Genomic DNA, 21,834 nt, shown 5'->3' on the forward strand with positions numbered 1-21,834 from the left:
GAAAGGTCGGCGGTTCGAATCCCCGCGGCGGGGTGCGCTCCCGTTGCTCGGTCCCAGCGCCTGCCAACCTAGCAGTTCGAAAGCACCCCCGGGTGCAAGTAGATAAATAGGGACCGCTTACTAGCGGGAAGGTAAACGGCGTTTCCGTGTGCGGCTCTGGCTTGCCAGAGCAGTGATGTCACGCTGGCCACGTGACCTGGAAGTGTCTGCGGACAGCGCTGGCCCCCGGCCTCTTGAGTGAGATGGGCGCACAACCCCAGAGTCTGTCAAGACTGGCCCGTACAGGCAGGGGTACCTTTACCTTTACCTTTATACTGCCCTTCAACCCTTCAATCATTGTTTTTGTAGCTATGATTTATTACATTTCTATACCGCCCTTCATCCGAAGATCACAGGGCAATTTGCAATAAAACAGAAAGATTGCATACCATGACAAAAACAACACCTGCCAGAGATTGTTCAATTAGTCAAAGGCCTGGGGGAAGAGGAATGTTTTTGCCTAAAGAGATGTAGCAAAGGTGCCAGGCAAGTCTCCCTGGGGAGAGCATTCCACAAGTGGGGGCCACCGCAGAAAAGGCTTGCTCTTGTGTTGCTGCCCTCCAGACTTCTAGCATAGGAGGTGCATGAAAAGCGCCCTCAAATGATGATCGTAGTGTCCAGCTCGGTTTAGGATGTGTGTGCAACGGATCTCTCAACAGAATTCTCTGCACTTTGCCCAACTGCCATACCCCAGGATTATTGGGAAGAAGCCTTGGCGGGTGGCGCTGTGGGTTAAACCACAGAGCCTAGGACTTGCTGATCAGAAGGTCGGCGGTTCGAATCCCCGCGATGGGGTGAGCTCCCGTTGTTCGGTTCCTGCTCCTGTCAACCTAGCAGTTCAAAAGCACGTCAAAGTGCAAGTAGATAAATAGGTACCACTTCGGTGCGAAGGCAAATGGCGTTTCCGTGCGCTGCTCTGGTTCGCCAGAAGTGGCTTAGTCATGCTGGCCACATGACCTGGAAGCTGTACGCCGACTCCTTCGGCCAATAAAGCGAGATGAGCACCGCAACCCCAGAGTTGGCCACGACTGGACCTAATGGTCAGGGGTCCCTTTACCTTTAAGTGACATGCATTTGTAGTGTTGCTAGGGCCCCAGTATTTTTAAATGTGTCGGAAAGGGTCTTCAATGAAGAATTTCACTTGGCGTTGTTAGTTGAACTTTCCTTGCCGGAATTGCTTTCATTCATTAAGCTACTTGCTTTCCTTTTTTAAAGATTGCCTTGACTCATCCTTTGTGAAAATGCAGACCACAGTGCTTTGTTGAATGCAGTTAAGCGTAGCAAATAGCATATTCACAGTTACGATACATAAACGTCTTATTAACAGAAACCAACCTACTTTTTGAACTGATTTTAATGAAGTTTCCTTAACAGATTTTTCTTCTTCTCTGCAGTGGAAAGGGGGATTCTCCCGAAGCCCGTGCATTAGCAAAGCAAATAGCGACATCGCTGCAGAATTTGCAGTCTAAAACCAACAGGGCTGTTGCAAACAGCAGACCTGCCAAGGCTGCTGTCCACCTAGAAGGGAAGATTGAGCAAGCTCAGAGATGGATAGACAACCCTACAGTTGATGACCGTGGAGTAGGTGAGTGTTTTAATTTTTCTGTGCGTGTGAACATGAACTCAGGTGGGAGTTGAGGTCCACCTAGTGGCTCAATGCAAAATCGCTGCTCCAACGATCATTTCCAACAATCTCTCCCTCTCCTTTGGAACCGGCAGCTCTCTATTATGGGAAGCCAAAGAACCAGAGAATTATCAAGTTGGAAGAGGGATCACAAGGGAAGCTTTAATGTTTGATGTTTTATCTCTTTATTATTAATAATCTGTTGGGAGCCGCCCACAGTGGCTGGGGAAATATTATAATATAGGGTCATCTAATCTGCAATGCAGGAATCTCAAAGAAGGAAAATCCAGGAGAGAGGATAGCAGAAGCCAACAAAATAACAAAGAACAACCTCTGCTAAACATAAGATAACAAATAAATGATGGGGAATCTCAGGCAAACTGGAGAATGAGTAATTGAAAACAACGGGCAGCCCAAAATAAAAATCTATATAGCACCATGAGGCCATCTTTTTTTTAACCTGCACAGAAATCCCCTTCACAAGTGGTCTTTTCTCTGTGATGACTTCAGGTGGGACATGCCAAAGCCGACTCGTATAAGCCCGGATACTACAGAGAAAATAGGGCTGCCTAGTTATTAGGGAGGACGTGTTGCAGCATGGTAGCGTTTCAGAGTACCTAGGGGAAGGTAGTGATTATGCTGGCACTAAAGCTTAACAATGGCAACTCTGCTTTATTTTCATGAGTGGTTGTCAGGCTTCGGGGACTCGGTTCCCGCCCCCCCCCCCCTGGCCATAGATAAGCAGGACAAAGCGAAAAGAGTCGCTTACCATTTAAAGAGATTTTAATGATCACAGCAAAAGAACAAAGCAGCCATTATCGGAATGATGGTGTTCCCAGTTAAGGTTTCCACCCACTTCCCTCCTAGTCACTTCTGTGCCTTGCAACCTGATTTCACAGCCACTGTGCTTTTTGTGTAGCCACCTTATCTACTCTACGTGACCTTGGACTGATAGGCTGGACACTCTCCAGCGAGAGAGAGTCTGTTAGCTCTCTTTCTCTCCCAGTTCTTCTTCACTTTGCTGTTCAACCGCCAGTTTGTCCCAACTTTTGTCTTCAGAACTGTGCCCCTCTGCAAACCATTGTTCCAAATCTATACTGTTTCACTGCTCCTGGGCAGCTTCGGGAGCCTGGTCAGGAGCAGGGGGAGGCTCCCACCATTCCTCATCAAAGCAGTACTCCTCAGCCTGATCTCTGACGGTGGTGGCACTACTGTTCTAATTTCTCTTGCTCCATAAATTAAGCAAGATGAATCACTTTCAATGCAGGTCAGGCTGCCATCCGGGGTCTTGTGGCCGAAGGTCGCCGTCTTGCCAATGTCATGCTGGGACCTTATCGCCAGGACCTGCTCGCCAAATGTGACCGTGTGGAACAGCTGGCTGTCCAGTTAGCTGACCTGGCAGCACGAGGCGAAGGGGAATCTCCTCAAGCCAAGGCAATTGCTGCCCAGCTGCAGGACTCATTGAAGGTAAATAAAAACAGTATTTGAAAAGAGAAGGAAGAGCTCATGTCGGACAGTGTGTTGTCAGTCTATATGTGTTAACTAACAAAGCCAGAGAACCTTCCTGTTCAAGCTACTGGTCTTTGCAACATAGATTATAGACATAAACGCTTTGGACACAATCTACATTCTTTTGCTGCTGTGCATCCTCCATTAATTTAACTTAATTCCAATTAATTCCAATTCCAATTACCCCTGCCACCCACTGCTGGCCATTTCCTGAAGGAAGTGACGTTTGGCAGTTTTGGGCATAGAGCTCCTCACAGAACTCTTGTGGATTGGGCCCAGTTCTTGCTCAGTAAAAGCTAAAGGATCCCTGGACAGTTAAGTCCATTCAAATGCGACTATGGGGTTATGGCACACATCTCGATTTAAGGCCAAGGGAGCCAGCGTTTGTCCACAGACAGCTTTCCGGGTCATGTGGCCAGCATGACTAAACCGCTTCTGGCACAATGGGACACCGTGATGGAAACCAGAGTGCACAGAAATGCCGTTTACCTTCCCGCCACAGCTTTGCCTATTCACTTGCACTGGCGCGCTTTCGAACTGCTAGGTTGGCAGGAGCTGGAACAGAGCAACGGGAGCTCACTTCATCGCGGGGATTCGAACTACCGGCGTTCTGATCAGCAAGCCCAAGAGCAGGCTTCCTCAGACTTGGCCCTCCAGATGTTTTGAGACTACAGTTCCCATCATCCCTGACCACTGGTCCTGTTAGCTAGGGATCATGGGAGTTGTAGGCCAAAAATGTTAAGTTGTGGGTGAACATATGACACAGTGATTCTTCAAACAGCTCTTGTTTATTCACAGGCCAGAACAGAACTGAACTGAAGGGTTCAGCCAGCCTGCTTATATAGAGCTCCACTAGAACACAACAGTAACCATTTTCTGTAACTATCCGATCACTGAACGTCACTTTCAATCCCTTATTTGCATATGTGGACCTGAGTGAAAACTATCTACAGTATCTCCCTGCTGGCCCAGGGTGAGAACTTCAGTACATAACAAAAAAACATCTGGAGGGCCAAGTTTGAGGAAACCTGCCCAAGAGGCTCAGTGGCTTAGACCACAGCGCTAGTGTGGAGTTATGTTGGTCTTGCTCCACGTCAGCCACCTCACATTCTTAATAGCAACCTCCCTTCTTTCCTAGCTTTGCTTTTTTAGTGTTCTAGGTTAGGGGTATAGACTAAAAATCTAGCTAGATGGTGAATTGAGAGTGGGGCGTCAGGGGCCCTACTTCACGGTCCTTCTCAAGGTCCATCTTTGAAGGTCTCCTATCTGTTTGTAACTTCAGCTTTATGGCTGAGCCTTGTTTGAACCTAGGCTGTCCATATTCAGATCCAGTGTTTTACTTTTGCACCACACTTCATCATGGCAAACCCATTTCTGTGTTTTGACGCGGAGCCTTTGCATTCCTATTAAGGATCTGAAATCAAGGATGCAAGAAGCCATGACCCAGGAAGTATCTGATGTGTTCAGCGACACGACAACACCAATTAAACTGTTGGCAGTAGCGGCCACTGCTCCTCCAGACGCCCCCAACAGGGACGAGGTGAGTCTGTTCCCAGCATGCACCAGTCTTTAAGTTACAGTGAGCAATATAATTCTGCATAGGCCAAAGTAACAGTCAGATGTTAGATTTTTTTATACTTGAATGGTTTCCCCCCACCACCCTTGAAGAAAAGGAATGCAGTTGGTGTCTACAGTTTGAAACATTACTATAACTTAATCCAGGTGTAGCCAAATGTTTTGGAGTAGGGGTACATTCTGAGCCTTGAGTGTTCTGCGGGTGCCAGTCACAAAATGGCTGCCTTGGGTTGTGTGACTCAACACAAAATGAGAGAGACAGCCACCCTAACAACCTTATGCTTATCACAGGAAGTCAGTTGTGTCCTTCTGGTCCTTACAGTGGAGATCACACACAGATGTTATTGCTATCTAATGACAACAGGGAGTATTCCTCAGTACCAGAAAAAATATACAAGGCAGACATGCCGCTCACATTCCACAGAAATCACTTGGAAGGGTACCTTTACATTTTGTCACATGTCTTTCTTTCTAGAAGAGCTTTTTTAATGGAAGCTCAGAGTCAGTTGGTGACAACTGACTGTTTGAACCATCTTCCTTGAAAAGAATTGCACTTTTAAGGTGATCTGAGGAAAGCTCTGACTTTGGTACTCATATCTATCATGGTGCATTCATGCCCATTATCATTGTAGCCTTGTGTGTGTAAACCAGGGCTTAAAGGTAAAGGGACCCCCTGACCGTTAGATCCAGTCCCAGACAACTCTGGGGTTGTGACGCTCATCTCTCTTTACTGGCCGAGGGAGCCGGCGTACAGCTTCCGGGTCATGTGGCCAGCATGACTAAGCCGCTTCTGGCAAACCAGAGCAGCGCACGGAAACGCCGTTTACCTTCCCGTCGGAGTAGTACCTATTTATCTACTTGCACTTAGATGTGCTTTTGAACTGCTAGGTTGGCAGGAGAAACCAGGGCTTAGAATTGCCAAAAAGAGTTCTGTCCATAAGAAATGTGTGTGTTACTCTGTTCATCTTTCAGAGAGGGGTAGCTAGTCAGTTGCAGCAAAAGAAGCAAATGAGCCCTGAAAGATTAGCAGCTTGGTATCTCTGCTGAACAGTTTTAGTTTTCTAATAAATCACCAAAGAATTATAAATTCATCATTGATTAAACTAACCTTAATTGAAGCACCTAGTCTGTAATTGAAGGGGTTACTGTGAGTTGCTATGGGCCCCTGGCTTGGTATAAAACTCTGAACTGGCTGCATTTTTTAATCTGTGGTTGTTGATGTATTTCAACTTTCAGGTGTTTGATGACAGGGCAGCCAATTTTGAAAACCATGCTGCCAGGCTTGGAGCTACTGCAGAAAAGGCAGCTGCAGTTGGAACAGCCAACAAAAGTACTGTCGAAGGCATACAAGCAACTGTGAAGTCCGCAAGAGAGCTCACTCCTCAGGTATCTTTCCCTCTCACTGTCAGAAACTCCGGTTTTGATCGGAGCTCACAGACGTTTGACAATGACAACAACCCCTCTCAGTTACCCCAGTCTGTCTTCATTTTCTTGGTATAATTTATGCCACGGAATGGGGGTCATTTTGCTGCTGTTATCGTTAAACAATTGGAAGTCAGGAATCCTTGCCGATCTACTGCAGAACGCCCAAAGATCTGCACACTTCTGGTTGAGCGTTCCCCAGTTTGCAGCCACCAAAAACTTCACCTGGTCGAAAAATTCAGTTGTTCAGGTTCTATCCAGAGAGTTCATCTCCAATAAGCATGTAGTGGGGTTGGGGACGCCAATATCTGAACCTGAAGTTAAATAAATTGAATGAGAGAAGGAGTCAAGAATAAAACATGAGCATTTAAATATTAGGATGAGATGATTCTCTGTGTGAGAGACAGCACACAAATCGAGAGCTTGAGAGAGGGTAACTTCCTTAAATTGTAGGCTATTTTTAGGAGTCTGTTAAAAAAAAAAGCAAAATCTATAAAATCTCATAAAAATGTATGCATAGGTTGGCTTAACCTACAGAAACAGAGGCTCGCTTTGACTGCAGTCTTAAGGACTTACTTTCTAAGTCCCATTGAAATTAATGAACACTTTCAGGTGAACATTGCATTTATTTTATAGCTTCGTCCCATTTCTCGGCCAAAAAGACCTTTTATAAGTTAAGCTACAATCTAAAAAGCTGGAAGAGGAGGGAATTTCAGTGGGAGCTGGATCCGGGCATAACAGAGGGGTGTCTGGCATTAACTTCCTTCCCTCTGACGGCCTCCACGAGAGTGGTTCATAGCATCATTGGGATCATGCCCGCCCCTTTTGCGTTTTTCAGTAGCAGCTTAAAATTCCTCTGAGGCTCAGTTGAAAACTAGAGAGCACCATAATCTTTCACCGTATTCTCCTAAGGAAAGAAGGACCTGACAGCTTTTTATGGTGTATGGCGAATCTTTCACTGACCAGTGGAATATGTTCCACTGTCATGGAATATGTTCTCTCTCTGGTCAGTCTTCACACTTGGGTCTCTGGATAAGCAGATCCTTTGTGTGTCTGTTTCCTACTTTGGGAGCATGTACTTCGAGTAGGAATAAATCTGAAGGATTTCCTGTATAGAAAAAGTAATTTTTACAAGCTATTGTGTAATAGTCTACTTACGTTCATGTGATGAAAGTATTTTAACAATTACTATTTGCACTAGAGACTTCCGTAATTTCTTGGCTTTATCTTGTTGTTGTTTTCTTCTAAATAAAGGCGGTAATTAAAAAATAATAATTCTGTGCAGTCCCCATGTCATGATTGGGAATTATGCTCTTCGGAAATTCTCAGTACAGTCATACCTCAGAAGTCGAACGGAAACCGTTCTGGAAGTCTGTTTGACTTCCATAACGTTCAGAAACCAAGGTGTGGCTTCGGTTGGCTGCAGGAAGCTCCTGTAGCCAATCAGAAGCCGCATCAGATGTTCGGGTTCCAAAGAACGTTCGCAAACACTCCTTTTGGGTTTGGGGCATTCGGGGACCAAAACGTTTGACTCACAAGGCGTTCATCAACCAAGGTACGACTGTACCTCAGAGTGTTCTTGAGTGGTATAAATCCATCTTTCAGTTGGAGACTTCTTGTGAAACTCCCCAAACTGGGACCCATTTCAGATGAGAGATGCTTAGCTTTCAGATTACCTACACTGCAAAATAAATCCCAGTGCACTTACTTTCTGTTCCTGTGCATCATTACTGCCATCATATTAGGGTGTTTTTGCATTGGCAGGTAGTATCTGCCGCTCGCATCCTTCTAAGGAATCCTGGAAATCAAGCTGCTTATGAGCACTTTGAGACCATGAAGAACCAGTGGATTGATAATGTGGAAAAAATGACAGGTAAAATGGAGGAGCTTGTGGCCGTGGTTTTGTAGCCCCAAATCACTGATGACGAGCCTGAGATATAATTGGAAGGAAACTAGAAAGGGAAGAGCAATTCCTTGATGCAGTTGACTTAAACATGTGACAGAAAGGGAAAAGTCATCGCCCCACCCAAAAAAAGTCACAGTGGACTCGAGGAAAACATTGCACCATACTTTTGTTTGGAATATGTCTTGGCCTGATCACTGGCAGCCTACAAACACAACGTTTGGATAAATTATTGTCATGCAACTCTATTTCAATCACTTGTTCATTACGGCAAAATTGTATATAGATTTGGATGTGTTTTGCGTTCGCGCACAGATGCTGTTAAGGGAAGAAATCTGACATCCATTTTTACATATTGAAGTTCCATCCAAGTTCCCTTGTCCCACTGAGTTCCCTTTCTGTAAATCTAGCACAGGGTTTCGCAGACTTGGGTCTGCAGCTGTTTTAGGACTACTCCCATAATCCCTAGCTAGCAGGACCCAGTGGTCAGGGATGATGGGAATTGTAGTCCAAAAACAGCAGGAGACCCAAGTTTGCGAAACATTGATCTAGTGTGTTTTCCACTATCCGCAGTACAAAAATGTACTCATCCCCATGTAAATGAAACCCATTCCTGTTTGAGGATTTGATAGAATTTGGAGGCCCTCTGGTGGCAAGAGCCAACTGAAAAGGGTGATAAGAGTTTAAATGCTCATAATCAGGATTGTGCCAAATCAGCACCCTGACAAATTCACCTGGCCAAGGTAGCAGAACTCCATCCTGTATTTAAGGGTGACCTTCCCCTCCAGCGTCCTTTCCCCTTGCCGTGTACATGAAGGGAGGTAAATCTGTAAACGTCTTACCCTAGGGATGGTGGACGAAGCAATTGATACCAAGTCTCTGTTGGATGCTTCCGAGGAGGCCATTAAGAAAGACCTGGACAAGTGCAAAGTTGCGATGGCCAACATTCAGCCGCAGATGCTTGTCGCTGGGGCCACCAGCATTGCCCGGCGAGCAAACCGGATTTTGTTAGTGGCAAAGAAGGAGGTGGAAAACTCAGAGGATCCCAAGTTCCGGGAAGCTGTGAAAGCTGCCTCTGATGACCTGAGCAAAACTATTTCGCCAATGGTGATGGATGCGAAAGCTGTGGCAGGAAACATTTCTGATCCCGGTAAGCATTAGACAGAGATGCTTTCTCCAGCTCTTCAAAGTGTCTTGTCCCTGAATTTTCAAAACTAAATACTAAGCTCTCTCTCTTTCCTAGGTTTGCAGAAGAATTTCCTTGATTCCGGCTACAGGATCCTGGGAGCTGTGGCCAAAGTCCGAGAAGCTTTCCAGCCCCAGGAACCCGACTTCCCCCCTCCGCCTCCTGATCTTGAGCAACTTCACGTAAGTGCTGTGTTACGGAGAATTGCTCTGGAAGGACAGAGGTAATCTGCAACCATTTGGTTGAGCTACTTTCAATTATTTAAATGGCTGTGGTTTCCTTGTGTGGGTGGAAACACTTAATGCTGAAATCTGATTCCAGGCACACAGTGTTCTTATATAATACGCGCTGGCATACACACAAGATTGCGTCCCCAAGTTTTGTTTTTTTAGCATCTTGTGAAGCCAGATTTGGACTTGTGGCCCTTGAGAGTGGAGTACAATGCCCTCTGTATGAAGGTAATCCAACCAAAAAACACAGAAGTGGCAAGAAAAGAACAGATTCCTGGTATTTTGCTGAGAAAAGCAGCAGTTTAAAGCCAAGTGTGTGCCTTTCAGGCCATCTGTGATTATGTATAAACTTTGAACTTGGAGAACTGTTGTTGTGAACACATCCATTAATAGGAAGAACTTAAAGGAGGGTAGGTGCACCTTTTTGAGATTTCAGAAAAACTGTCCGTGCCTTTCAAAGCTGTCTTGAAAACATGGGCATTTGAATCCAGGAATTGAATATATAATATGATAGCATATTAGTAAAGGTAAAGGTAAAGGGACCCCTGACAGTTAGGTCCAGTCACGAACGACTCTGGGGTTGCAGCGCTCATCTCGCTTTACTGGCCAAGGGAGCTGGCGTACAGCTTCTGGGTCATGTGGCCAGCATGACTAAGCCGCTTCTGGCGAACCAGAGCAGTGCACAGAAATGCCGTTTACCTTCCAGCCGGAGTGGTACCTATTTATCTACTTGCACTTTGTGCTTTCAAGCTGCTCGGTTGGCAGGAGCTGGGACCGAGCAACGGGAGCTCACCCCGTTGTGGGGATTCGAACCGACCTTCTGATCAGCAAGCCCTAGGCTCTGTGGTTTAACCCACAGCGCCAGACAACCTCAGTTACCTTCTCTATAGAAGGACTTCTGAAGTGAGTTATTGTCCCCCACCCTTTCTACAATTTCCTGCTGGGTAGCAGATCAGAAAACCAAGTGAGAGGGATGAAGGATGCTTTTGCTAACAGTTGCTAACTTAAGAGATCATTTTGTAAAGTCTACCGTAATGGATTTTAATATTCTTATTCTTGGGTAGGTGTCTTAATCTTCATTATTCTCAGCTTGACAAAAGAATGGTGAATTTGAGTTTGAAAAGTTTGCCCAAAGCACTGAAAATTCCCCATCCAGGGAAGGATCAGAAATCAGGAAGACCAATTTTTTATTAAGGACTAGAATAATTTTATAACATACCTTAGAAACCACTGTAAACAGTTGAAATCACTAGCAGGAATACAGTAACACTTGTAAAGTAACACAAACTTTGGATACTATGGATTTATAATAGATAGATTACAGTAAAAGATGCAGGAACAAATTTTTAGAAATGGAACCCATGGAGGTCAGAAGGTTTGAGAGAACCTCTTTTTTTTCTTTTTTGTATGAATTGTTATGTTTGACGTGTATAATAACCACTATGTAAAACTAATAAGTATTAAATAAATAAATAAAGGGACAACTCGGGTGCAAAAGCTGGAGAAAAAAAATAAAAGTAGATTCCCCATTCTGTGGATTGCTATAGATTTGGCCATTTTGCATTTGGATCTCTGCGTTGGGGTACTGCAACCCATTTCCTTTCTTCCTTAGCTTACAGATGAACTTGCTCCTCCCAAGCCGCCGCTGCCAGAGGGCGAGGTTCCTCCCCCCAGGCCCCCCCCTCCTGAAGAGAAGGATGAAGAGTTCCCAGAGGCGAAGGCTGGGGAGGTGCTCAACCAGCCCATGATGATGGCTGCCAGGCAGCTCCACGATGAAGCCAGAAAGTGGTCCAGCAAGGTAAGAACAGCCAATGCATCCTTGTGTTCTTGCTTAACTGCTGCTTCTCCTCCATTTAACCCAAAGAAATTGCAGACCGGTGTGTTTCGTGGGTATTGCATTGATGTCACTCGGGGATACCCCAGTGTTGTAGGCAGATCGGTTTCTATAGATCAGGGGTCGGCAATGTGTGGCCCATGGGCCAGATGCGGCCCACAAAGACTGTTTTACCGGCCCACGACACCGGAAATTGTGTCTGCACATGTCCAGATGCCGAAAATCGCTTCTGTGCAGGCGTGATTTTCGGTGTCTGGGCATGCACAGAAGCGATTACCGGCGCCACAGACATGCACAGACGCGATTTTCGGTGTCACGCTGCACCAGTCTGGCCCACAGACAGTCTCCGTGGGAGTGATCCGGCCCACGATCGGTAAACCTTGCTGACCCCTGGTATTGATCTTCAGAGGTTGGGCTCTTTTTAGAGAGTGAATTGCTGATTGCAAATCCTCACCATTGACCGTTCTTATCGCTGCTGTGCAAAGACCTCACTTTAAAACCTTCCTCAGGTTGCCAGGAAATTTTATGCCCTGGGTGAGTTGGAATTGGGGGTCAAATCCAACAGAGGAGGGAGAAAACCAATCCGCCTCACCCAAATGAAGTGAGAAACTCCACAACGGTTTCCAGTGTGCTCTGGAAGAGCACTGAAAACAAACAAACAAAAACTTGATAATACTGCAGGAGTTAGGAAAGAGGCAATCTAAAATCGACTTTCTGCTGTTGCATCCAGCATTGCGTCCCCCCATGAAGCCATGAAAACCTTTATGTCGTGCTGACTCTGTAGTGCAGGAATGGGGAAACCTGTGGTCCTTCAAGAGAAGGTGCTGGACTACAACTCCTATCATCCCTGTCCATTGGCCATACTTCTTTGGACCGATGGGAGTCGGGAGTCCATCTGCAGGGCTGCACGTTTCACCGTCCTTGCTGCAATGCTTTGGAAAGGTGGTGTGTAATCTCCAACAATATCCACAATATTTTGTGCACTCTCTCTCCTTTTCACAAGTCTACCCAGAAGTGGGCTTTTTCAGAAGCTGCACCAAGCTTTGCAGCTTGATCAAGGCTATTTTTAAACCTTTGCAAATTGTTGATATAAGCATGGGACTTTTCACATCCCATCATTTCATTAAAACCGTAGAATCGTTCCCAAGACTCTTATTGTGCATAGATTTCATAACCACGCCTTGGCGTATGTAGAACTTTAGCGGTAGCAAGAAGGGGGAGGGAAACCTCACCGGACTTGAACCTTTAGCTGAAATGAGCCTTAAGAATTTATGCCAGCATTCGGGACCTTTTCCTTGAGTTGGGGAATCAAGCTCAAAGCAACTGCCTTTTGCCCTTTTTGTGCTCCGCAAGCTTTCTCCCCTGCCCCACCAGAGTGTTGCAAGAAGTGGACCGCCCCTGAGGTCAGTGTAGAGAGGCTATGCAGAATACCCACGCTTACCTCTGAATGGGGGCAGTAACATGGGTCTTGCCATGTTTGCCAGATTCGTTTAAGATTGCTGCAACAACGATGCCAACCCTTGCAAATGAGTTTTTTGGGGTTGGGGTAATTTTTTGCATCTCATCACAAAACAAGTATCATTTTGACTTTGGCGGTTTTTATTTTTGGAAGGGATAACAGGAAAGCAAACAATCCAAAATGAATTTTCCAAGCAAAGCAACACTGAATACACACACACACACACACACACACACACACACACACACATTTTCTCACTGATTTTAGTAGCATGCTTGAGAAAAACAGTATTATTTGATTTATATTCCACCTTTTTACCCAAGGCGATCATGGAGTCATACGTCATTCTCCTCTTTCCTCATTTTAATTCCCACAACCACCTTGTGAGGTAGGTAAGGCTGAGAAACCCAAATTCACCCAGCGAGCTTCGTGGCTGAGTGTGGAATTTGAACCCTAGATCTTAAGTCCGACACTTTCCACTACATCACATTTGCTTCAGTTTAAAATGTAGTTTTAAAATATCATTTAAAACCTGTCCTGGTAGACATTGTAGTTGAGATTTGGTGCCTTCTGAGATTTTAACTTTAAGGTCACTGGGGTGTGTGTGGGATCAATAAATAAACCCAGCTGTTGAGAGAAGCTGATCCTAACTGCTGTATCTTGGTAATTCCATTCAGGAGAACATTATCTGCAGTGCCCTGTCCCAAGGTGGCTGCAATGTGGGGTTTTTCCCCCCTGCACATAAATATTGTGGGTTTATGGGTCTCCAAAACTAGGTGGAGAATAAATGGCTACAGTCTGAGCCACTCTTCCAGCAGAAGAGATTGTGTGTAGAAGCCACTGGCTCTGAGGGGAGGCGCAAAAACCGAGTGGATTGCTTTGAGCTGGCTGTGAAAAATAGTTTCAGTTGTGTATTACTTGTTTATTCCGACTGCGTAGCAAATTAACTTTCCCCTCTTTTCTCTTCATGCTCTGCCAATTTAATTTTTCCTTCTTCCTGGACAATAAATTTCTTGCCTTGCCCTCTCTCCTCCTTCCCAGTGCTACTTGAACATTTGCTAGGGTATACACCCTATTTTTGTTGGCTGTTGTGCTACTCGAACGTAGTGAGACAGAAAGGGGGGGGGATATTTATTAGTCCCGTGTCCTCTACGAAAGTGCACAGAGTCCCACAGAATCCTTCACTCGGCCACATGGAAAAATAAATTTGAAAGAGAGCCCCTAAGATGGATTGTTAATGCAAATCCCTTTAGTGGCAAGTGTGTGCGGTTTAATTGCCTAATGCTTTGAACCACTTTGGGTTATGGACAGCATGAATGACCCTCGAAATAAGGTGCAGTAGAACTTCCTCTTTGCCTCCTCTCCCTGCAAGTCCCCCTAAATATGTTCTGGGTTTCCCCCCAACCCTCTGGAGCATATTTGGGAGGCGGGAGAGGAGAGGGAGTGAAAGTTCCATTCAACAGCCAGAAGAGTGGAATTATTTGGTTGGATACCACCCAATATTTTTTAAACTGACACGTCCTTCATATTTAGTAAACACACGCACCTTAACTTTCAGGCACTCCCCCCACAGCTCGCTGTCCCCTGTCCCATTTTGAGTTGTCAGATCAGGACGGAGAAGGGAGGTGGTCACATTGGGATCAATAATTCCCCAGAAGCCGACATGTTGCTTTTCTCCATAAGTGCTTGCTATCTCTTAAGCAGATGTTTCAGGTTGCCTTACAGAAAGACTTCACCACTTAGTCCTCATTGAAAGAAATGGCTCTTACTCAACGCACTGCATTTAACCACTGTGTTTGCCCAGAAAGCAAAAAGAGATGAAATCCCACACTGCCGCCTTAAGCTGCATCTAAATTATTTGGGAGCATATAATTGCATAAACTGAGTAATTGGAGGGGGGGAGAGAAGGTTTAATACTGAAAGCCGCTGTTCTTGAAGAAGGAAGTGTGAACATGCAAAGGGGGGGGGGTTTGTGAAGGACGTGGGGGCTGGGGGCAAACTGAAATAAAATGTGATAATTGTGTGTGGGTCTGGTTGCACTTGAAAAGGCAGTGTTTGCCCCTTTTGTCTTCTCTTTCTGTAATGGAGTGGTACCCTGAAGATTGGCTGCGATAATACCGAGCTGTTCTGGTGTTTTTTTAAGAGACATCCTTCCCCCAGGATGTGATTCAGGATACTCTGACAAACAATTTGAAAATCCTCATTTGGATTTTTGTAGAACAACATTGTGGCAAAACAATCTGGCACCATCTCATTAACCTTCTGCTAACAGAAACATTTCCGACTGGCTTTGTTTGTGTGTGCTGCTAACATCCCTTTCTGTCTGCTAACAATTAACACACTGATCATGTCCTTCTAATGAGCAGCCTCTCCTGTTTCTTCCACAATCCCTTGGCTTTCTGTCCTGACTTCCTTCCTGCATTGTGTTTTGCTTTCACAATAACCTCCTTTTCCGTGGCCTGGACCAAGACGTGGTGGTGCCTGCAGAATCCATATGGCATCTTTGTCCCAATTCCCCACCCCCCCCACATTCCCGCCACAAAATAATGGACACGGAGCACGATTTGCTTGCAAATTCTCCTGTGCAAACCTTGCTGAAATGAATAGGAGCTCTTTTCAACAAGGACACACACAAAAGCCCTAGAGCGACTTCCATTCATATCCGTGAGGCTCCGTAGGGTCAGGTCCTCCACTTCCCCACCCTTAATAGCACCCTAAACTTGCTAGGGGTGCCTGCCTTGATTGTCTTGCGGCAAGGCCTCTCCCGTCTCTTTTGGGCACAGAAAGCAGCCCCTGGCGTCTCTGCTCCCTGGCGGTTTTTTCTCAGCACTCAAGCCTCATCGTTGAAACTTTCCTCTTGCACCCCCTAAGTAATCTTTAAGTGTTGCACTTGCTTTTGTTTCTCGTTTCCTTTCCTGTCTCGGTGGCGCCATTGTCTTGCCAGAAAAGAATGTTGTGGTGAAATAGAAGACACTTTAGAGAGGACCTCGAGTGAAAAACGATGATGATTCTTGGTGTGCTTTCTCTAAACTCTTGTTGTTTCTCTCCTTGAAGCCTTTGTAGATTCTCAGGTCAAGTGTTCACTTGGAATTGCGTCCCTTCCTCCCTGCCCCTCCTTCCGTTGCCTTCCAGAATAAAGGGATTTACTAAAACCAGCTCAGTTCTTGCTCTTTGACCAGATCCTGCTTCTTTATACTAACTGTCCCTGTTTCTTCATCCCCCCCCTCCGCATCCCCCCCCCGCCCAACCTGCGAAGCCTGATGTGACTGATGAGGTTAAGGAAGCCCCTGAGGCTGATGTAGATGTAGATCAGGAGGAGGAGGAGGAGGAGGAGGAAGCAGATGTTGAATTCACTCTCCCCTCTGACATTGAAGATGATTACGAGCCTGAGCTGCTGTTAATGCCAACCAACCAGCCCGTTAACCAGCCCATTCTGGCCGCTGCTCAGTCTCTGCACCGGGAAGCCACCAAGTGGTCTAGTAAGGTACTTCCTCCATTTCCCCCTGGCGACTGACCCGCGTTGCATCCAGCCATTTTGGAACGTTGACACATTTGCATTCACTCTTGATCCTTGCCGGGTCCCATTTTCGTGTTTTCTTTCTTTCTTTTTCCTTTTCTGAATTGGAATGAAATTCGAGTTTGTCTGCACTTCATTGTTGAGGATTGAGAGTGGCTTCACATGTTTCTGACAGGCCTGCTGGCGATGATGGCCGGGCTTAAAAAGCTTCATTTTGGCTCACAACTTCCTTCGTTTTACTCTCCTTCTTAATCAAGGCTTCCTTTCCCTGTCGTTGCTCTCTGCCTTACCTGTCTCTTCACGGCAGTGGTTCTTTTTTCGAAAGGGAAGAGAAAAAAACAAACCAAACAAACATACGTACAAACCAGCTGACTACCTGTGAAGCCATGGTTGAGTCTCTCAGTGACTTCCAGATTGTGAGGGAGTCGTCGTTGTTATTCCCGAAGTCATTTAACACGCATCATTGTGCTTTTCTGCCTCTTATCAATGGCTTCCACTAAAACGTTGGACAGACCAGGAATGGCTTGGTATGGCGGCGTGGCCCAGGAGTTGGACCTGCTGATGTGCACTTGGCTGTAATGTAAAAAGGCTGGCCCATGGTGGGAGGACTTTGGTCAACAAGCTCTGCTGAATGTGTTGGTTGCTAAGTTCAGACTTCGTTGGGTTTTCTTAAAAAAATACACAGCCCATGATGTTGCTGGAGATCCTCGGTCCGTGGCTGGGAGCAATCTTAGTCCTGAGCTTGCTGGCACTAATCGCAAACAAATGTTTTGGGATCTGTCGGGTCACTTTTTCGCTTTTGGGACTAGCATGCTGCAAGGAGTTAAGTGTGTGGCTGTGCAGTTACTAAAATTTAGGTATGTATGTGTGGAAACCCCCTTTCTTTAAAAAAAAAAATTGAGTCTTTCTTTCATTGTCTTTTCAGTCAGTAATGGTGATCTTTTGGTGCCTGTCCGCAAAATTCACATGGTGCTTTTCCGTGTGGAGGTTAATGTGGGGCACAATTTAGCGCACCTTTTCTCCTTTGCAAATCTCCTTGAAATGAATGGAGAAGCCTCCCATTCATTTTAAGTGAGATGTGCATGAGAACATGTTGCTGCATTGTGCTCCATGGGTTAGATCTCTCTCTCCCTTAAATGGTACCTGGAACCTGCCATTGCCACCACTTGCCTCATGGTGCGAAGGCCTCTCTCATTTTACACTCTGCTTTGCCTTCTGCTCTTCAGAAACCAGCCGAGAAGACGCATGGCCTTCATTGCTCAAGGGGGCTGGCAGTCCACCCTTAACCGTTACTCATCACAGCAGCAAGCACATGTTTAGCACCCTGGCTCATTGCTCCTGCAATGGTGATACGCAATTTGTGTGGTGGAACATGCATGTTTGCACATGCATTTTTCATTTGTACAAATACACACACACACACACAGTATTTTCAGTGCACTGGTTAAAAACAAATGTGTGAAGAGACTCTTGAACAAGGATATGGCTCTTCAGACTTTTGCAACTCAGCAGCCTTTTGTAATGTGTACAACATGATGGTTTTTTGCACTGCATAGTGGAAATATGTCCTTAAGGACCACAAGTCCCCTTCCACAGCTATCATCACACTGTGTGCCTTTTGTTGTTGCCATTGTTACAAACACTTTTCTCCCGGTAGTCCTAATGCCTAACAGCCACTTTCCTGCATGCAAAAGATTACAGTCCAGGCACTTTTTCCTATTTTCTCACTGTTGGTCCGTATGTCATGTTAACTAAGCACTCTTCACAAAAACACTGCACAGATTTTTTTTATTTTTAAATGAATTGATTACATTGATCTTGAATACTTTTTCAGCTATAGTATTTAATATAAAGAAATGTTATTTCAAACACCAGTTATTTATATTGTCCCTCAAAAAATAAAGAACCCCCTCTCAAAACAGTGGCTGTTAAAAAGTTGTGTTACAAGTTGAACTGAATGGTTGCGGTTCAACCTCAAGTTTGCAAACTCTCCCACTTCTGCTCTGGTGTGGCCATGAGTAGACAGGAGCGCAGAAACCTTTGATACTACTTTTGATTAACTGTAGCTTGTCAATTTCATTCACCCCCAACAAACTACAGTCATACCTTGGTTTTTGAACAGCTTAGTTCTCAAAAGTTTTGGCTCCTGAACGCCGCCAACCCGAAAGTGACTGTTCCGGTTTGTGAACTATTTTTGGAAGCTGAACGTCCGACGGGACTTCTGGTTGGCTGCAGGAGCTTCCTGCAGCCAATCTGAAGCCGTGCTTTGGTTTCCGAACCGTTGGAAGTCGAACGGACTTCTGGAATGGATTCTGTTCAACTTCCAAGGTAAGACTGCATTGCTAAGCCAGCTGCATAACCTATAGCTTAGCGTGATGTCCAAGTGCAGCCCAATGCCTTTCTTCTTCACTGAAGGAAGATGAGATTGTCCTAAGTGGAGGAAAGGTGGCAGTTCTTACAGTGAGGCTGTCAACTTGATGAATTAAGTGGTAGTTGGTTTTCACGACAGGAGAGTTTGCCAGTTGATAAATAATAGCTTCATATGTTTGCAAATCACTAAGTCCTGAAGATTTTTCTCTTTTGAGGTTTCAGATGATGCGTACACACCTTGCAGCAGGCCTCATCTTAGAAGCGCCGCTTCCTTTTACGTGGAATAACTGGTGGTTTATTAAAAATAATTAACAATTTTTTAAAATAAAAAACTGCTACCATCTAAGCATGCCTTTTTACATATACAGCTGATCAAAAGGATTAACTGACACTCTGACTTCTCCCTCAGCTGTGTCCCCCTCAGAAAAGTTAGTTGTCATCTGTGACTGTAGAGTGCCAAATTGGGATGCGCCATGTCCATTTGTATGTTGATATTAAGAATATTCACCTTCATAACACTGGATGCTTTAAACTTAAGGCAATCTTCTTGCACCCTTATTAAAAGGATAGATGTTTAACTGGTAAAACTGTCTGAACTTAGCCGCTTTCACTTCAGCAACAAACTAACACTGCGTGTCCACAACGTATTTTTGTTTTTTTACGGGCCAAAGCTTGTTTTTCACTTTTGGGGGGAGAGAAAGTATTTCGCAACTGGCCTTTGGGGCAAAGCTCTTTTCCAGTGCTCTTTGTGGAGCGGCCTCTGCACCGCACAGGACGTCTCTTCCTTGCCCTTCCAGAGCGAGGGCTTGCTTACAGGACGGGGGTGACGGCGTGGGCCGATGTCTGGCTCCCAAGCTTTCATGGCTGCCCTTGCTCTTTTCCAGGGCAACGACATCATCGCCGCCGCCAAGCGGATGGCCCTCCTCATGGCCGAGATGTCGCGCTTGGTCAGAGGCGGCAGTGGGAACAAGCGGGCTCTCATCCAGTGTGCCAAGGATATCGCGAAAGCTTCCGACGAAGTCACCAGGCTGGCCAAGGAGGTGGCGAAGCAGTGCACTGACAAGCGCATCAGGACAAACCTTTTGCAGGTGGGTCACCAGCCACTGCCTGAAGAAGGCAGGGAAGCGGTGAGAGCTGGCATTGGTAACAGAGATGGCATGCGGTCAGGGGACTAGGCTAGTGGCAGGGACGTGGATGGCACTGTGGTCTAAACCACTGAGCCTCTTGGGCTTGCGGATCAGAATGTTGGCAGTTCGAATCTGCACGACAGAGTGAGCCCCCATTGCTGTGTCCCAGCTCCTGCCAACCTAGCAGTTCGAAAGCATACCACTGCAAGTAGATAAATAGGTACCACTGTGGCGGGAAGGTTTACCTTTCCGGGCACTCTGGCTTTCATCACGGTGTTCCCTTGCACCAGAAGCAGTTTAGTCATGCTGGCCACATGACCCAGAAAGCTGTCTGTGGACAAACGCCAGCTCCCTCGGCCTGAAAGAGAGATGAGCGCCCCAACCCTGTAGTCGCCTTTGACTGGACTTAACCGTCCAGGTGTCCTTTACCTTTCCCCCCTTACTAGGCTAGTCTCCTAAATGTTCACCTGACGTCTCCTTCCCAAAGCCCAGGAAGCTTCTGCCCGGTTCAGGGAGGGAGGTGTGATACTCACCTGCACATCATTGCGACGTCACACATGCAGTGTCCTGGTCGTCCTCACAGGCTGGTTGCCTCTGGCCCTAACTATACCCCTATTTCACCGCACGCCACTGAGAGATGGGTTTGTTTTGGAGCAGGGGGGCTGCTTGAGAGCCCAGACAGTGGGCTGGCTTGCTCGAATTCGCCCTCCTCGTTCTTTTGGACCTGTGGCCTACTTGTAAGTTTGCCAGGTCACGATGCGGCAGTAACGGTAGAGGCCACAGATGGCTGAACTATCCAGCCAAGGTCTTTCATCGCGGCAACAGCTTTGTTTTAGCCTGCTTGTTTCTCGACTGGTCTCAACAGTGCTCCTATCTTCTCCTGCATGACAATGTAATCCTGGCCAGACAAGTTTAGGGTCTCACAGACATCGGACTGCGGACTATCTAATTCCCTGAGCAGCTGCGCTTTCTGTGGCCCTGTACCACCTCAGCCTGAGGCTTCGCTGCCACAAGCACAGCACAGTGCAGCTGAACGCAAGGGGCCTGCAAGGAGCAGCCCCTTGTGCAGAGAGCCTTGCAGAGCAGCGTGGGCAGGTGCCAGCCTTCAAATAGATAACTGGTCCTCTGAATCTCTAGGACTTATGGCAAAGAAAGCAATGATATTCTACAGCCTTTTAAATGTGTTTGTGGGAGTTGGGGGGGAGAGCTATTGTTTTGTTGTTTTAACTACTTATTTGTGTTTTTATCTTATATCTTTATCTTGTGAACTACCCTGATATAAGGGTGGTATATCAAATAATAATAATAATTAATAATGCTGCAAAGTGACCCCAAACCTGCCCACATGTCCCTGAGGAAATAAGACAACTTAGATGATACCTTAGTTCCCTACCACTGAAGCAGCTTGCCTTGTTTCTTGAGAAAAAGATGGGTGGCTTGAAGAGGAGTGGAAATTACCAAGGAAAAAGAATGTTTATGCTTGCTACTGCTGTTTTTTGGGGAAAAAGACACATGAGAACAGTGGCATAGTTTTATATAGACAGTTTCTCAGCTGTGCAATTCTGTTTCCATGCAGGTCTGCGAGCGAATCCCAACCATCAGCACACAACTCAAAATCCTCTCCACTGTCAAAGCCACCATGTTGGGCCGCACTAACATCAGCGACGAGGAGTCTGAGCAGGTAATTCTCACGCCTGCCACAAGGGGGTGCGTGTGTTGCAAGCTTGGAATTGTCCACTGCATCAGGCTTTGCACGATTGGTGAAACGATGTCCGCTGCCAGCAGGGCCTCCCTTGCTATCCTTTTGCTCTTGTAAGTTTTCTTGCTAGAGTAACTGAAAGGTGTGGCTCAAGGTATGCTTATTTCTACGTGCATGACACTTTGTAGATTCAAAACAAGTGTGACTATGACAAACTGACCTTCATTAGAAAACTAGGATGTGCTTTTTTGTCAGGTACACTATGTTCGTGTCCTGCAACAAAATATAATTTATGATCCAAAGGTAGACCTGGTTTTCTTGCTTAATAAAATTTCCCACA

At 46.0% G+C, this 21,834-nt stretch overlaps 1 protein-coding gene across 2 annotated transcripts in view; it reads left to right on the plus strand.

Moving 5' to 3' along the window:
• VCL (vinculin) overlaps window positions 1-21,834 on the plus strand; it is an 84,092-nt gene that overhangs the window by 58,828 nt on the left and 3,430 nt on the right. Inside the window, exons 11-21 of one of the 2 annotated variants that reach the window (XM_053388063.1) lie at window positions 1,434-1,624; window positions 2,931-3,130; window positions 4,584-4,712; window positions 5,984-6,133; window positions 7,934-8,042; window positions 8,920-9,222; window positions 9,316-9,440; window positions 11,101-11,286; window positions 16,038-16,265; window positions 19,553-19,756; window positions 21,372-21,476. In XM_053388063.1, coding sequence (XP_053244038.1) covers window positions 1,434-1,624; window positions 2,931-3,130; window positions 4,584-4,712; window positions 5,984-6,133; window positions 7,934-8,042; window positions 8,920-9,222; window positions 9,316-9,440; window positions 11,101-11,286; window positions 16,038-16,265; window positions 19,553-19,756; window positions 21,372-21,476 — 1,930 coding nt within the window. The remainder of the gene's footprint in view (window positions 1-1,433; window positions 1,625-2,930; window positions 3,131-4,583; window positions 4,713-5,983; window positions 6,134-7,933; window positions 8,043-8,919; window positions 9,223-9,315; window positions 9,441-11,100; window positions 11,287-16,037; window positions 16,266-19,552; window positions 19,757-21,371; window positions 21,477-21,834) is intronic. The other variant, XM_053388064.1, reaches the window with a different exon arrangement.

This window comes from Podarcis raffonei, chromosome 5, assembly GCF_027172205.1.
Source record: "Podarcis raffonei isolate rPodRaf1 chromosome 5, rPodRaf1.pri, whole genome shotgun sequence".
Lineage (NCBI taxonomy): Eukaryota > Metazoa > Chordata > Lepidosauria > Squamata > Lacertidae > Podarcis > Podarcis raffonei.